This window comes from Melanotaenia boesemani, chromosome 13 (assembly GCF_017639745.1).
Source record: "Melanotaenia boesemani isolate fMelBoe1 chromosome 13, fMelBoe1.pri, whole genome shotgun sequence".
Taxonomy (NCBI): Eukaryota; Metazoa; Chordata; class Actinopteri; order Atheriniformes; family Melanotaeniidae; genus Melanotaenia; species Melanotaenia boesemani.
The window spans coordinates 12,235,329-12,252,852 of NC_055694.1; the positions used below are offsets into that span (position 1 = coordinate 12,235,329).

Below are 17,524 nucleotides of genomic sequence, written 5' to 3' on the forward strand. Positions count from 1 at the left end.
CATCATATAAAACGCATCACATATTTTCAGCATTTATTTTCAGTGTTGTAAAAGACATCTCATCGGTTTTCTTTTGGCAAAGCACAGGAGAAAAATGCCCATATCTACTCTTTTATTCTGCAGTTTTATTTGACAGTATAATGACATCTGTGATTGCTGCTTTATTATAATATTTTCACTGAGCCGTTTCGCGTTTTTCAACACAAGCTGTCAGTCTGGAAGATGTTCCTCTTAAACTTTCTCTTCCCTTTTCAAGCAAATTTCCCAGTAGAGCTCATGCCCTATTTAAAGCTATAATATTGCAGGCTAATGCTACCAGTCATTCATAAAGGCTCAAAGAGATCTCCACAAAAAGACGTCACCTGCTTTGTTTAAATCTGTTCCACTTTTCAACAGGGGTGTAGGAAGTCATTAATAGAGAGGAAATTAATCTCAAAGAATCTTTTGTGATCCAATCGAGCAGGCAGTCACTGGAATGTTTACATCTACAAGTTATTACTGGCTCTTCAGTAACACTAACAAGTTACAAGAAGACTTAATATATTAGAGCATTTACTGAAATGAGGTGTGAGTAGGTGAAACATTTAGCTTCACTTGACCACATTTCATCCTTGAATGTTTGAAACTTTGAACCCTAAAACTACCACATACCATCATCTTGTGACTTGTTCACTCCTCAGTCAAGTGTTTCTCAGTGCTCTGATGCATGGATGCAGATGGACTTTCCTGTGCAATACACACTTTGTCAATAACACTCATCCTGCTGTTGATTTCTTCTGATATTTGATTGTCACACGACACTGATACCAAAATCAGTTGGACTGCTGTATTCAATTTGGCAATCGCATTTTTTTTAGTGACTAAGATATGTTGCATTGTGCAGACAAGGATATTGTTTATTCCTGCACAAACAAAACAAGTTCTGTTGATTATCATTTCTACATAAATATAACCTTTAGACTGTGAGCGATCCTCAGTTTATCTGACAAGAGTTCCCTATCTCACTAAACTTGTTCCAACAAAGACTTTTTGATATTGTGTATCTTGTCCTTTGTTTAAATTCCTTTTTTGTTTTATTTCTTGCATAATTTCATTCTGTTTAGAGATCAAAGCAGGTGAATTTTCTGTTAGGGCTGGAACAGATCAATTTCAGACGAAGGTCTCAATAAAAAATAGACTCTTAGATAAGATACAATGGCCTTTACTAAAAGTCCTTTGAGAAAGCCTGGTGCTGAATGATATTGCCACATCTGACAACATTTTGGATTGCTACCATACATCATCATAGGGAAGGGGAAGGAAGAAAAGGTTAAGAATACAAGCTGCATCTTATTTGATCCATATTGTATTAACTACTCTTTTTTCTTTCTCTCTTTTAATATAGTCTAACATGGAAAAGAACCATAGCAACATTTTAGTCTATAGCGACAACCTATGAATAATTTAAATAATCTGTACTCTTTAAAATGTAATCCTAAAATAGTCAAACGCTATTTCTAGATGGTTCTGGGAAGTCAACAGAACTTTTGCAAATACCACATGACAGGATATCTTTAGTTTTCCTGGGAGGAGCGATAAGGACAAAGAAGGATTTCAAGCTTTCCTTTTCAGGCCACCTTTACTTTCTTCGTGTCAAGTAGTTCAAAATAAAACAGGCTACATTTTCCACTTAAAGCTAATACTAAATAAAAGATGATGCGCGGTCACCATAACTAAGTATGGGGCTATATAATTACAAGGTATCTCGCGGTGCCTAAGTAAACGTTTCACCTGCTCGCCTGTAAATTTAGGGGAGGCGGAGTCATGCTGGTATACTCGGTTGGCTTCAACCTGTAGACCTGTGTGAAAGGAGGATAGAGTGGAGCGATGCATTGAGGGAGGGGTAGCCATCGTTGTAACCACAATTCAGAACAGTGAACTATCTTTAGAATAACAGGACTAGAAGGACGTCCCTCAGTCACGTTCATTTGCCTGCATGTTAAATGTTGGGATATCTGCCTGTGGCACTGAGGAAGAAGCGCATGTTTAATGGCATTTGGGAAGTCTTCGCGGTGTTCTCCGGGTAGAAGAGACATTACGGCGCGAGTTAGCTAACGTTAGCTCGCTAACAAGGTCAGTTTGAATATGGAATACTGATGCTCTTGTTGGGATATTAGCATTTAAAATATCAGAGTCTTTATGTTTTCAAAGAGGAATTATTGCAGTCTCCCGTGAGCTGACAGGACAAGTAAGGGGTTGTGCTCGACAGCAGTATACTCTCTTGGTGTTAGCTTGTTAGCCCCCCTCGGTGGATTCAATCACAGCTCGGTCTATCCCTATCAGATTTTGGTGTTCTTAAGCAGGCTTATTTGCGTTAAGGCTACTTAATAGAGGCTGTCACCACGAAGAAAGTGTTTGTGAGTCGCTGCATCAATTGTGATGTCTGGCCGGGCAATGGGTATTTGTGGTATTTTGAGAGAGCTTGGTATTTGTGTGGTGGATGCAGCAGTTTGCTTCTCGTTTCCATCTAGAATAAAACAGGTGCATCTCTGCGCCAGCGATGGACGGGCGCAGGGTAGCAGTCAACTTAACTAGCAGTTACAGTTACCGGATTTTCATTTATACGCACTTTGTGATAGGACTGAAGGAGAGTTTATCTAAGGTGAGCTGCGAAATGATTTATCAAGGTTGAATGTTGTAGGCGGCGTTGTCATTTACGGAGGCCTCGTCTCCCGAGTCCATTTGAAACGGGCCCGGTAGCTAATGTTTAGTTAGTGAGCTAACGTTAGCTTTTAGACAGTAGCTAGCCAGCAAATTGGCTATTTGGACTCAAATTCTTGTTAAATCTTAAACCTTTGGTCATAGTTTTAATTCCATTGTTTTGCTTTGTCATGTAATAATCACAGCTGTTATCACAAACTAACAGAACTGTATTGATACTGTTATTTCTGGGCTGGTCTAATTGGCTTTGCAATTGACGTGAACTTATTGTATATCAACTAACCCCTGGGCACAAACTTGTTAAAGGCCCCTCACACACTTCAGCACCATCAACAAATTCATATTGGCAGAGTAACAAATGTCATTGATGTTCATTGCAAAACAGTTGTTTGCTGCTCACTCTATTAACAAACATCTCTTTGTGGTGATATTTTCAGTAATATTTGGTTTTAAAGTGAATTAATTCTTGGTTTTTGTATCTTTATGGTCAACTTAAATCACTTTGTAGTTATTTGGAGTAATTTTGTAGTTCAGAGTAATCTGGATCATTTTGAGGTTATATTGAGTTTCCTCATGAATTACATTACCTCTCATTTATCTTCATTGTTGTGGGTATACTTTTAAATTTAGCTGCAGCTGTTTTAAGCCACCTTGAAGCTGTTTTTGATTTCTTTTGAGTCTATAATATATATATATATATATATATATATATATATATATATATATTTTTTTTTTTTTTTTGGTGACACTGAGCTGATTTGACTAACAAGAAATATTATTTCATTTAACAATAAAGAGTTTGGCCCACAGCCCCTTGTCTTCCTGGGCTACCAGCCCAGTAGGCCTGTTCAGCAATTCTTTCTTCTATTTAAGCTTATAGGCGTGAATATCCTGTTATCCAGTGTTACATTAACAATTAAAAATATTTGTGGAAAACAATTTCATAAGCATTAGCAGTTGTAAATATAGGTCAGTTCACAGGAATCAAAGCACACTACAATAAATACATTGTACAGTGTAATAACAGGTCATTTTCTGAGAATAGATTTTTTTTTTTTTTTTTTTTGCTTTCTTAGTTTGTAGTTTGGGGAGTTTTGAATTCATAGATATTCCTTTAAATGGTGTTTAGCAGTATACGGTAGTCTTCCAGCTGCGTAAAATGAGTTGCTTGGAGATCACCAAGCCAAGTAAGACTTTTACTCTGGCATGGGCCGATTTTGTTTCATCTCCCCACATATTTCATTACTTTTGTTGAAGAGAGTAGAGGGCAACACAAGGGAAACATCCAACTGCAAAGCAAGCTTGTCTCGTGGATATGTTTGTTATTCAGCTCATGCACTATCTAGAGGCTGCTGCATGTGGTATGTCAATTCAATTGGCCCTGAGTGCCACTGTGCATTGGAGGCCTAATTATTTTTGATGGTTTTCAAGTTTTAACTACTGTTGAACTGCAGACTGCATGGATGGTTGTAATATGCTTTTGCGCCCCTAGTAATGTAGGCTACAGTGTGAAATGGGCAGAAATCACCCACGCTAAAATTGTACCACTGTACTTAAAAAAAAAAAAAAAAAAAAAAAAAAAAAATCAGATCACATGTCTGTGCAATTTAGTTTTTAGTATTTATTACATTTTGTGGCTTTTGAAAATGCATTTTTAAATAGTTTACCAAGACCTTCATTTAAGCCTGTCACTGTTAGGTTAACATCATTATTTTGAGTGATTTATTAAGGCAGTTTATTCAAATGCATGGATGCAAAGTTTCATACTTCCATTGCTTTTTCTACTTTGTTTTCCATAACTTGAGGTTTGGCTGGAACAGCTGATCGTGTAATCTTTTGCATTTTCTTCAGCTGTGGATTATGCACATAAACGGAGAATAATGTTACCAATTGTTTTATCTTGAGATGTTTAACTTATATTAGCTCATTCTCATCAGCATTTCTAATATCTGGGATTTAAATGCAAAGCCAAACTCCACAGCACTTCTGTCTATGGCATATTTTGGTTTTAACTCATTCAAACCTGATGTAACACATGTGTTCATATTTCCTTCAGACCTTACATTGGTGTTGCATTAATAATTTTCAGACTTGCTATGTTTTTTTTTTTTTTTTTTCTTTTTTGTGAATGTTTAAGATTAAAATGTATTTTTATGTCATGTTTCTAGTTTCATTGGAGCTTGAGGGGAAAAAAAGGTTTTAGTGGACGGTTTTAGGTTTCCAGAGAGCTCTGAGGCTTTGAAAAGTATTTTTTAAACAAAACCTCAGGTCTGAACAGATTAGTCGAATGTGAAAGGAGAACCCAATGATTTGGAGACCATTTCTTGGATTTACCACAAAAAATTGTCAATCAAAAGATTAACTCGACTGATCTAAAATATCATCTATAGGTCTATTATAGCTTAATATTTACTATTCTGTTAAGGCTTATGAATGTTGCATTTATTAAAATAACACATCCTTATTGCTGTTATGGTTTACTGACACTTCCTGTTATGCTTGTGTTTTATTTTAACATTGTTCATTTGAACAATATGTTGGACCAACTCAAATCATGTTAAAATAATTCATACTTCTTAATGAGATGTTTGACTCAGATTCTGAATTACTTGTACACTATGAAATGAGAATGTGATAAAATCTAGGCCACTTTGCGACTGGCTTTCTTTGATGCTCAGATGAAGCCCCCCCACCCGACGTTTGTGTGCCAGCAGCCTGAGGTGATGTGTAGTGCTTATTCTGAATTAGAGGAAGCTTATGGGTAAAACCTATTTTCATGTTAATACTTGTGTTTTACATTTAAACACAAATGAATACAGGAATCGTGCAAGATATTTTGTATTTTGCTTTGCCTGCTAATTGTAGACTGTTGAAGATTTTACTATTGAGTATTCTTTCATTATGTGTCATAAAGGCGCTCAGGGTTTTTTTTCTTTTTTGCCTATTTTGGGCTGGGAATTAGTAAAGACTGGGAGAGCAAGAGCGTCAAGTGACTACTTTAAAAAACAAACAAAAAAACCCAAATCTAGAATAAGGTGCATGTTTTGGCTTGGTTTATGGGTTTGATAACATGTGACTCAGTCTTTTTATTTTTGTAAGTAGCAAATGCCAAAATGAGAGAATGTTAACTGTGTTAACTAACTTAAGTATATATATATATATATATATATATATATATATATATATATATATATATATATATATATATATATATATAAATATAAATGCAGGGTCCGACGTTAAGGTTTTTTCCTACCTGCCCTGCCGGGCAAGTACTTCTCAAGTCTACTTGCCCCATCAAAATGCTTACTTGCCCTGCCTAAGAGGTCTTCTTTCTGGCAGTGTCATGCAAACTTTTGCTCACGACTTATATCTTACTAAAATACATTTCCTGTTGACTGTATACAACACTACACAACACTTCTTCCTTCAGAAAACAGTATTTATTTTATATGTCATTACAGTGACATGCATACACAACACTACACAACACTTCTTCCTTCAGAAAACAGTATTTATTTTATATGTCATTACAGTGACATGCATTGAAAAACATTTTAACAAATAACAATACAATTCCCGAATAAGGGGCCAGAAAGAAGTATGTGTAAGTGTAATACGTTACACCCTCCGTACCCTGTCTGAACATGTGAGCCACCTGTTTAATGCCCGATCACAGTTAAAATCTTGCACTGAAGGGCCTTCAATAGCCAAAAACATCAACTTGGCCGACATTTTAACAGATAGCTGGCTCCTCCAGTCAGATTTTATTCTTTTCATTGCACTGAAGCCACGCTCACATGCTGCAGTGGACTGTAGCAGGACCAAGACCAACTCCACCACCATCAGAAGGTTGGAGAAAGTATTTTTTAGAATGTCGTTTTAGCGACATGATAAGCAGTGGTAAGACATTTTTTTTAATCTGGTTGTGGCTCTCCGCATACAGTTTTTTAGCACAACGGTCCATCTGTCCGGGAACAGTCCGGCATCTTTTTGCCTCAACGCAAGACAAGTGTGGAATGGATTTAGCATGGCTCTCCAGGTTCTGTCTTCTGTAGTTGTCGTTTCCGCGGAATAAAAGATCAGTTTCTGTCAGCTTTGGTTGGGAACTCTCTACAGACCATGCAAAACATACCCGGCAGTTTTTCGTCATATTCTACCCACGAATAAATGTCCTACCACGAAGGCAGGAAAATTCTCTTTCTTTTTTCTGCTTCGTATTTCCCTCTCGAGCTCTCTGCCATGTTCGGTAACCCCACGTGACTGAACCGTCTGAGGTCGGCACGTCAACAGAGACACCCAATCAAAATCAACAGCACATAAATAAAAAAAAAAAGCAGCTCACGGCAACTGGCCCCTCGTGTGACAGACATAGGAGACAAAATAGAAAACAGAAAAAAAATCGAAGTGGGTACTTGGCAGCGATTTTTACTTGCCCCGGGCAATCGGGCAACCGTTAATGTCGGACCCTGAAATGTACTGGAGTGTAGTTTAGATGTAAAATGTTTACATGTTAGTTTTCTCAGCTGGCAGTCTAGTTTTAACAGGTCACTTCTTAGAAATTCCACACAACATTGCTGTAGTAGATAATCATTGTAATTATTAATAGGTAAAATTACACAATTTAGTTTAGAGTTCTGTGTAGCATAAATCAGCATGCATGTGTTTTTACTGGAATTGTTCTACTGACACCATATCTCATGCTATGAGGTGTGGCCACTGAATGAAGGCAGCTTGTTGGGCAGTGATAAATCATATTTTAAAATGCATAGGCAATAGTTTGGGCTGTATCAGTAGATTTAGTCGAGGTATACACTACTATAACAATGCTGATTTCCAGATGGGATGTTTTATTATTGATTTGAATTAATAATTTAATTTTCAAAGACGATATAAACCAATAAGATATATTTTCCATGGATGTAGTTTGATATGCATGATGTGCCTACTGTAAGCTGTGCCAACATTTGCATCTTACTATCTACAGAAGGATTCATGCTTTAGTGTAAAATTTGCACAGAGCCTTTATTAATGTAAGTGGCCAATGTCAATGTAAGCATTTATGTTAACTAAACAAAAGTCACTGGATGCAGCTCCAATTCCATGGCTAGGTTGAGGGGACATGAACTAACAATCAACAGTCACTTTTAATGAAACTGCCGATTTACAGAGAAGTGGGAAGATGTTAGTGGAGACACTGTTCAATTATTGCGCTAACGTAGACTAAAGTTTTTAAAATGAGAAAATGGCTGCAGGCACAATACTGGCTTTTTTGTTCGGATTATTTGTTAACCTGATTCGATTGCAGTCTGTTAGATTTTCATAGTTGTAAAACAAACAGTCTTTTTTGGATGAAGCAGTATTTTGCTTACACACACACTGCCTGGCCCGCCCCCCAAAAAATTGCTAGCAGAAAAATGATCACACTAATATTTAGGTGGACCGACTTGAGCTGTGATTTACAGCACACGTTCGCTGTGGCATTGTTTCCTTAACCTTCTGCAATGTCACAAGATTTATTTCCATCCAGTGTTGCATTCATTTTTCAAGATCTTGTGGCCAATCCATGTGTGAAAACTATATCTAATGTTAAAAGAATGGTTCAGGGAACATTTTTGGAATACGGCTGTGCCATCAGGGAAGAAAAAATCCATTGATTAATAACCTGCACACTCAGTATGCTGAGGTAGTCAGCTGACCTCATTTTTTGGGCACATAATGTTGCTAAACCTAGACTTAAGGACTTTTTCTCTGGTTAGCCTCACAGTTAAGTGGTTTTCTTATAGCTACACAGCTGTTCAGTCCCCATCCGTCACATTGTGCTAGTGGAAATGCTCATACTTTAACTAAACATAGTCCTGAGTACTGTTGTCTTACTTTGATTTGATTTCACCAAATGATTATGTGATTGCTGATCACCATCATTCAGGATTTTTTTTCTAACCACATTTCTTCCTTGAAGATGTTGGTTTCCCATTATCCTTACAGTTTTTAATTATGCAGTTTTAAACCCAATTTTAGTAGTTTCTGCAATCTCATTAGTTGCCTTCTCTGCTTGATGCGTGCCAACAATTTAACCCTTCTTAAACAGAATAAATCTTTTCCACAACCACAAAATTTGTCTTTTGACATGGTTAACGAGAAGCTACTCATTGCATCAGTTGGGGTTAAATTAACTAGCCAGCTGAAAAATAATCACCCATGCAGTAATTATCAAAAAGGAGTCTAGTACTTATTTGCTTAGTTAAATCCAGGTGGCAACTTTATTTATTTTTTTTGGCCAACCAGTCTGCAAATTAGTCCAACCAGAGTTGTTACTGTCTATACTGAAATGACCATATAGTTACATTCCAAGGGAGGTGCCTATCAGGCTATAGTGTGACCATCGACATCCAATCCCTTACCCAGCTGGCTTTTTGAACAAGCAGGAGTTGCTCTCTAAATTGTGTGCAAGAATTAAGACCTGCTTCTCCATACACACATTTCTGTCTGCCTATCTCAACCATTCACATTTAGCTGACAGCACAGCACTGAGCTGTGCATGTAAACTCACTTTGTCTTTGACTTATGATTTTAATACATCCCAAATCAAAGCACATCCATATTTTGTCATTATTTTATATCAGGCCATGTCTTGTTGAAAAGACAGTGACTACTGGTTAATGTGAAGTGTAATTTTGTTCATTATTTTAGACTAATTATGAATCCTGATAATATATTTAAAAAAATTATACTTGCAGAACTAATAGTCCAGAAAGACAAACAAATCATTACAGATCATATATCACTGGCCTTGTGATTAGGGCCCGACCGATATGGACTTTTTGAGGCCAATACCGATTCTGATATTTGGCAGAAAGAAAAATCTGATTACCAATTTATTGGACGATAAAAAAAAAATAAAATAAAAAATAAATATATATATATATATATATATATATATATATATATATATATATATATATATATATAATGAATAAATTAACTTCATTTTTGGTTCATTAACGCGTACACCAGCATAAATAGGAATTATAGGCAGAACATTTTACTGTCTCACAATATTTTTCCTTATATGTTTTAACTTTACAAGAAGAATTTCCAAAAACATGCAGCAAAATATTAAATAACTGGGAAATTTAAATATATAACCTTAAAAAAGTCAATCTATAAATGAATTGTACAAATGAATAATGAATTAGTTAAATATATCTTGTTTTGTACTTTTTGCTGATGCAAATTAGAAGTAGGTTAAAGTACAGGTAGAAAAATATATATAAGGTGTATGCCTTATATGACGAACATGAGTGAAGTTAGCTAAACATTATGCAGCCTTCTGATGCCCTTTAATGTTAAATTGCATTTTCTTTACTCCAATATTTTTCTGTCATGAAATATATCATGACATATATCATGTATGAACCAAAATAAAAACCAGATATGCTTTTCTCAAATGTCAAAAAGATGTCATCTTTGATAAAGTTGTATTTTATATATAACGGTCACAAATGGTCTGGCAGTAATTGTAACACACAGTGAGTTGCTGTTTCAGCCTTTCATGTTAGTATTTTCTGACAGTAAAACTAAGGGAGACATGACATCATGATGGTGGCTGAAGACAGACTGTAATATTAATTTATTAATTAATGTTAAGTGAATAAACCTCCTATGCATTCACATCTCTCCTCCTAAAATACGCCTCAACCTGCAGCTGTCGGAATGATGAACTCTGTACTCTAAGATATTTTATACACTTAGGTTATTTCTGCAATAACTGGCTACTTAGCTAATGCTATGCTAGGTTGGGATAACAGCGATGATTGTTGTTAACATAGATGGGTGTTGTGACTGGCCTTTTTTTAGGAATAACTTAACCACACGATGTGTGTGAACTGCCGACATCTGCCGGTTCTTGACGTGCTATTACATAAACTAGTCAATGTTGCAATGCTCTAACATTTTACATGCACATCCTGTTCCGGTGCTTCACACTTCAAAATAAGAGTGCCGCTTACAGCAGTTAGCAAAAACATTACAACGGGTTGCGCCTTAAGCTAATTTAGCACAACTTTAGCAATTCAGCATAAATAAAATGCTAACCTACACAACAAAGCATGCATCACTCGTCATTACACATGGCAAACAGAGGTAAACTGAAACTGGAGACATGCTGAGTCATTAATTGAACAACATTATTAACTCCACTTAGAACCGTTAATATAATCTGGCTAACTACTAGCTACTTCTGTTAAAAAGACGGGCTGTGTTTGAATGTGCACCCTACTCCCTACATAGTGCCCTACATAGGGATCATGCCATTTTGTCAGAGTGTCCGAATGTCCAGAGAGAAAAAAGTAGGGCACTCAAAATTACCCACAATGCATATTAAAAAGTAATGAGCATTGATGGTCACTAGACTGATCAATATAGACCACAATGCATTGTGGGCAGAAGCTCAACATGGCGCAAGGAGGCGAAAAAATTGAGCTGCTTGAAATTACCTATAAGCAAACAAACAAAGAATAGAATACAACATAAGGAATAAAAATATTTACACACATGTGGTTACATGGTTTGTGGCGAGGAAAAAATAGGCAGCTCCGTGTCCGAATCGCCAAGAGAATGAGTGCACTATGTAGTGTGCTATGTAGTGGAGCCCTATGTAGTGAACGAGGGGTTAGGGAGTAGGGTGGACATTCAGACACAGCCAGGGGGTAACTGTGGGATTGAATGGAGGCAGAGCTCCAACTAGTGGACAAACGCCGCAAGGACATCATTCTGCAGACTCCGACACTTAAAAGCATTTACTGTTTTATGAGAAAGTAAGACTAAATCGGCGTGTAAGCGGGAAAACAACGGCCGATATTTGCCATTTTGAAAGGGGATAATATTGGCTGATTTAATCGGACTGCCGATTAATCGGTCGGGCCCTACTTGTGATACACAAAAATTACAAAGAAATTCTAAGATACAGGAAATGGAATGAATAAAAATTAAATGTTTGCTACTGCATACTTTTTAATGGTAGACTGCATTTTTGTTTAATGTTAATATTAGGTATAAATGACTGCAATTATGTAAATTATGTAAATATTTAATGGCCTATTAGAAGCTGATCCTGTTTACCATTCATATGCAGTAAATATAATTATATTTTAATTGACTTTTTATTTTTGTTGATTCTTGTGAGATAATTCCCTTGTAGTGTAGCCCTTTTTTATCTGAATATTACATGGGTTGGGGAATGACATAGAACATTCATAGAGGGGCTGTTTCTATATAAAGCTGCTGAGTCATGCTATAGATTTTATGTGTTTTGCTGGTTAATCATGTGCTATTAGTGCTAGTTTAGAGTAGGCAAAACATTAATTGTGTTGACGTCACAGCCTTGTGCCAGGCAGGCATTAGGATTCTAGACAAGTGCCCCCCCCCCCAGCCCCCCGCTCCAGGATTGGGGTTGGTTAGGTCGGCATAATAAAGACTTTAATTCTAACCCCAGAGCACCTAATTAAAACTTATCACCGAGGGAAACAACCCTTGGCATGGCTACTCATATGAAAATTTCTATAACTCAGAATGCTATGACGAAGAATTGAAGAATGGTAAACATGCAGCAGACAATTATTATTTTTATAATTACAATTAAGTGCCATCAATGCTCAAAATCTACCAATATTCACACACAAATAATCCTAAGCATTGACTACTTATTAAGTTGGAGACAAATGAAATGTCAGATTGTATGTATACATAAAATCCTTCTATTATTCATTCCCTCATCAAGTAATAATACAAAACAGTGCTTTATACCAGAGCATGGAAATTACAGTCAGTTTGCATCATTACTGACAGGTTTTATGTAGCATGACTGTAAATTTCCCGTGTGTAAAATCGGGATTTGTTATTTCATTGTGAAAATTTTTTTTCTGTCAAATGTTCATATTTGTAGTTTCAGTTAACTATATTTTAGGATATATCTAATTTTCTAGACAATAAAGTTAATTTTTTGAGTTAATTGTCTGGCTACATCAGTGAGCCATAAGGCGCACTTAAAAAATTATGCTCTAGTGTCATAGATACTACTACCTTTATCAAGTTTTTGGGTGGATGGGCTGTTCTGGGACGGGCTGGGTGGAGGTTCTGGGCGCTGGTGCCAGGAGGTGTTGGGGTGTGCTTAGGACGAAGAAAAAAAAAAAATTAAATAGTTTTTTTTTTTTTTTTTTTAATTACAAACATTGATATTGCGTCACACCCTGCTGTAGTACTATAATGTGTGATGTTAATTGCAAAGTGTAGTCTGCATGTGTATTTGAACTAATGTTTTGTTTTGGTTTCTCTCATAGCGGGCTGGCATGGATATTTGACAGACTGCCAGAGATCTCTTCATGGATCATAGAGGACACAAAGAGAAACCGCTGCATTTGTGAGCATCACCAGTCACTAGAGAATCTGACCCACAGGCCTATCATCAGGCTGACCTAAGTGCATGTGGCCTTTTCAGTTGTTCATAGACATCTGTTGAGCAGCCCAAAGGCCTATTGCTATGCACTATAAACCGAGAGACATGAGCTGTGGGGATGCAAGGAGGAGCAAGCTTTTTTTGCAGAGGACTCTCCCTGTGGTTATCGGACTTCTGGTGACCCTGGTCCAGGGCACTGTGCCAGAACAGCATGAAACACTGGTGGACATGATATCTGTGGAACTAGAGGCCTCCATGCAGTCCTCTGTGCTCTCTGAGCTCCAGGCTGCAACTTCTTCAGTAGGTGAAGGGCCGCCCACAGCTGTCCCAGATTTTTCTGCAAAGAATGAGGGAATGCACACAAGCATTCCTGACTCCTCAGCAATTGTAGGCCAGGTGTTCCAGTTGAAGGTTCCACCAGGACCTGCCCATGAAAGCTGCAATGTCCATGTAAGTACATTTATTATTCACACAATTATTATAATTCACTAATGTAATATAGCCCATCTGTTGCTAATTTCATGACATACCTTAACATTAAATCTTAACATTCTTTGATTTGTTAAAAGAAAATCCTGAGTTCTCTCGAATACAGTTGTATTAATGCACTAATAGAACTGTAAAACAAATAAATTACAATAGACGTGTTTAACCAGTCAACCAGAGTAGATACATTGGCCAAATGTTTAATTCCATTAATGCAAACACGTGTAATATACAGAATGGTATTTATCCCCTCACTTTTGATGAGTAAATCATTGCTGATTGAAGCTGACTGTGTTGTAATTTGTTCAAGTCCGACTTAAGAGTGAAATGAGATTATTATTGACCAAACTGGCAACACAGAATGAAATCCTGTCATGGCGTAATAGCTCAAAATGATGAGTGATGACTCACACACTTATTATGAATAGAATCTCACTCTGCTTCCTGTACATATTTGCCAGGATATGATAAACTGAATGGAATGGAGGGGGTGGATGTTTGGGAGATATGCAGAGTATTTCTCCCTCTATGCTACATTTTTCAGTTTTGCATTCATGGTTTATCTTAGTCCCCTGTCACTGACAGCTTGCTCAATATGAAACAGAATTAAACATATAGTTATATGGATGATATTTTATTCATTGCATTTCAAATAAAACCAAGAATCCCATAGTTACAACTTGTTTTGTATAAAAAATTTATATTCTCCAAAAAATTTTGGCATCTATCTTTTGAAAGGATCAATCAGATAATGAAGTTTTTCAATAACTTTACTTTTCCTGAATGACTTATTTTTCAGAATAATTCACATTGTATGAAATGGTAATGATACCTTTGTTTTCCTTCCTGAAGCTCACTGAAATGGGAAAAAAGACTTTACCCTCCTGGCTATACTGGGACAAAGAAAGCTGCACTCTAAGAGGTTTGGCTCTGGAGCAAGATAAAGGCGTATATCACATATTGGTGTCAGGGGAGGAGATAACTGAGAAGACAAGCAGCCAATGGTATCCCAATACAGTCTTCTCTGTTGAAGTATACCCAGAAGAACGGGCAGACACTGAGCCAGCCCTGCTCACGCTACAGTCTGATGTAAGTGGCCTACAGGCTTTCACCTGTGGCTCTGAGGAGCCTGTCACTGTCTTAACTGTCATATTGGATGCTGATTTGACAAAGATGGTTGCTAAACAGAGGGTCAACTTATTGGGCATTATGAGAAAATTCTCACATGTACCCTTGGAGCACATGAGGGTGGTCCCTGTTGTCAACAACCGTTTATTTGACATGTCTGCTTTCATGGCTGGACCAGGAAATGCCAAGAAAGTGGTTGAGAATGGGGCTTTACTGTCATGGAAAGTTGGATGTGCCCTTGATCAGGGCAGCATCCCTGACATTAGCAGTGTCCAGTCCTCAGCAAAGGATGGGACAATGTCAGCCAGGCTGGGTTATCCAGTAGTTGGCTGGCACATTGTCAACAAAAAGCCTCATGGAGTGAAACGGGTCAGGCGACAATTGTACAACACTCCTACTCCTGTGCCATCCATTCTTCCTCCAACTATTCACCAAGAGCCATATTCACGTGTTGTTCCTACCCCCACTTCACCTTCTATTGCTCCAGCAACAGACAACTCTGCTCCCCCTGTCCGAGGGCCTTTGCCTCTTCCAGTTAAGCCTACTATGAGGGTCAGAGATCAGATAGCTCACACACCTGTTTTTGGACCTCCCCAACCCACAAGAGTACTAGGAACTACAAGCACCATCCCTATTCAACCCACTATGACTCGGCCTACATTTGTGGAGGCTACGGCTGTGCCAACTCCACCAGGCACCAACAAAAGACCGAAACCGTCTTCCACAAGGAAACCCAAGAAACTCAAAACCACCACCCCAGCTCCCAGAGAACCAAAGTCTACCACTCCTAAACAACCAAGGCGTACAACTCCCCTCTCTCTGGCTCCAGACTTAAATCGGAGCCCAGAGATCCGAAATCCCATTGATCAGGTAACTGCATGGGTTGGCACATACTTTGAGGTTAAAATTGCTTCTGATGCATTCTATGACTATGAAGATGGTACCACTGACAAGCTTCGCTTGACTTTGAAGAGAACCCCCAAAGAAGCGGTGAGTGAAACATCATGGATACAGTTCAACAGCACTATCCAGCTTTTGTATGGCCTTCCAGAAGAGGAGCATGAGGGGAATCATGAGTACTTCATGTTGGTCACTGATAAGGCTGGAAAGAGCATAATGGATGCATTTGTAGTTCGAGTCAACCGTTGGTCTAACATGGATAAACCATCGGTAGTGTTTGCTGCCCGTTTTCATGGTGACCCTAATACTCTGAGCAATGATGTCCATAAAAAGATTCTTCTAATTAAAAAGTTGGCATATGCCCTCGGTGATCGAAACAGCAGCACCGTGACCCTGAGGAGCATCACTAGTGGCTCCATTGTTGTTGAATGGACCAATAACAGTCTCCAGCAGAGCCCTTGTCCAAAGGATCAGATCACAGTTCTCAGTAACAGGATCTCAGATCCCCAAGGAAAACCTAAGCAGGCCTTTATTAAAGCCATGGAGCCTGAATTCAAACCCATTAATATTTCTGTTCGTGGCACCAATAAATGCCAAAGCTACACATTTATTCCACCAGGAGAAGTGTTTATACCCATCCTCCCTACAGCTACACCTTCACCTGGGACAGACCGAGTAAGTAGTGATGATGTTTATCTGCACACTGTCATTCCTGCTGTAGTTGTAGCTGGCTTGTTGCTCATAGTTGGAATCATTGCCATGGTCTGTTATCGAAAGAAGCGCAAAGGGAAGATGACTATAGAGGAACAGGCCACTTTTATCAAGAAAGGAGTTCCCATAATATTTGCAGATGAGCTGGATGATTCCAAATCACCTCCATCCTCCAGCATCCCTCTTATTCTACAGGAAGAAAAGCCCCCACTTCCTCCCCCTGAGTATCCCAACATGGCTGGCCCCCACAGTACCCTACTCAATCAGGATCTCCTGGAGGAATATTCAGTTTATCAAGATGATGATCCAAATGCACCACCTTACCAGCCCCCACCACCATTCACAGTCCCCATTGAGGGAAAAGGCTCACGTCCTAAGAACATGACGGCATACAGGTCGCCACCTCCCTATGTGCCTCCCTAACGCACACTGAGGCTTTCAGTTTGGAAAGCAGGTGCACTGTAGGGATGCTTCTCGGAATTGTCTGCAGGAGTAATTTTACATGTGTTCATTGAGATGGCTTTGACTTTGTAGAGGAGCAGGTAACCATATATCTTTGACCATCTTGGATAAGACACTGTAACGTACAATTCAACAACTCTCACAGGACAAATGGATGGAAAACAGTTTGTAATTCCAGCACTTTTTTTTCTGTCCTTCAGACCTGCTTTTGACTTCTTGCATTGCTTATTTGTCTGTTTCTTTTTCCTTTTTTTCTGTCAAGAGGAGTCAATTTTATCTTCAATAATGTACTATTTCTATTGTATAGAAAATAATAAAAAGCTGAAAAGACTGAAATTCACAGGGCCTTTGTGCAGATGTCACCATGACAACAGATTTGAGGCATTCCCTCACAGTGTTAATCTTTGAGTTCTAAATCATTATCTGCCCTTCAGCTAGGTTTATTAAGATTTTGCACCTGTTATTTCTAGAGGGGATGAAATACAAAACAGCAAACTGAAGCATAAAACATAACTACACAAAAATCAGTTTATTACACATTGATCTTCCCTGTTCTTTTACTTTGCTCCCTCTTGACAATAACATGCAAACCTTGCACTTATGCAGATTCTTGTTAAACCTTGCACTGTGTGTCTTGCACAGAATAGAAAGCGTTAAATGGTAAACCAGTAAGAAAGAGGA

The 17,524-nt window shown here is 38.0% G+C and overlaps 1 protein-coding gene across 1 annotated transcript; it reads left to right on the top strand.

Annotated features, from left to right (window-relative positions):
- Positions 1-1,810: 1,810 nt before the first annotated feature.
- LOC121651637 (dystroglycan-like) lies at positions 1,811-17,109 on the top strand. Its single transcript, XM_042003981.1, has 3 exons — positions 1,811-2,112; positions 13,041-13,606; positions 14,495-17,109. Exons 2-3 carry the CDS (start codon positions 13,241-13,243, stop codon positions 16,802-16,804), a joined length of 2,676 nt encoding a protein of 891 aa, XP_041859915.1. The 5' UTR covers positions 1,811-2,112; positions 13,041-13,240; the 3' UTR covers positions 16,805-17,109.
- The last annotated feature ends 415 nt before the right edge of the window (positions 17,110-17,524 follow it).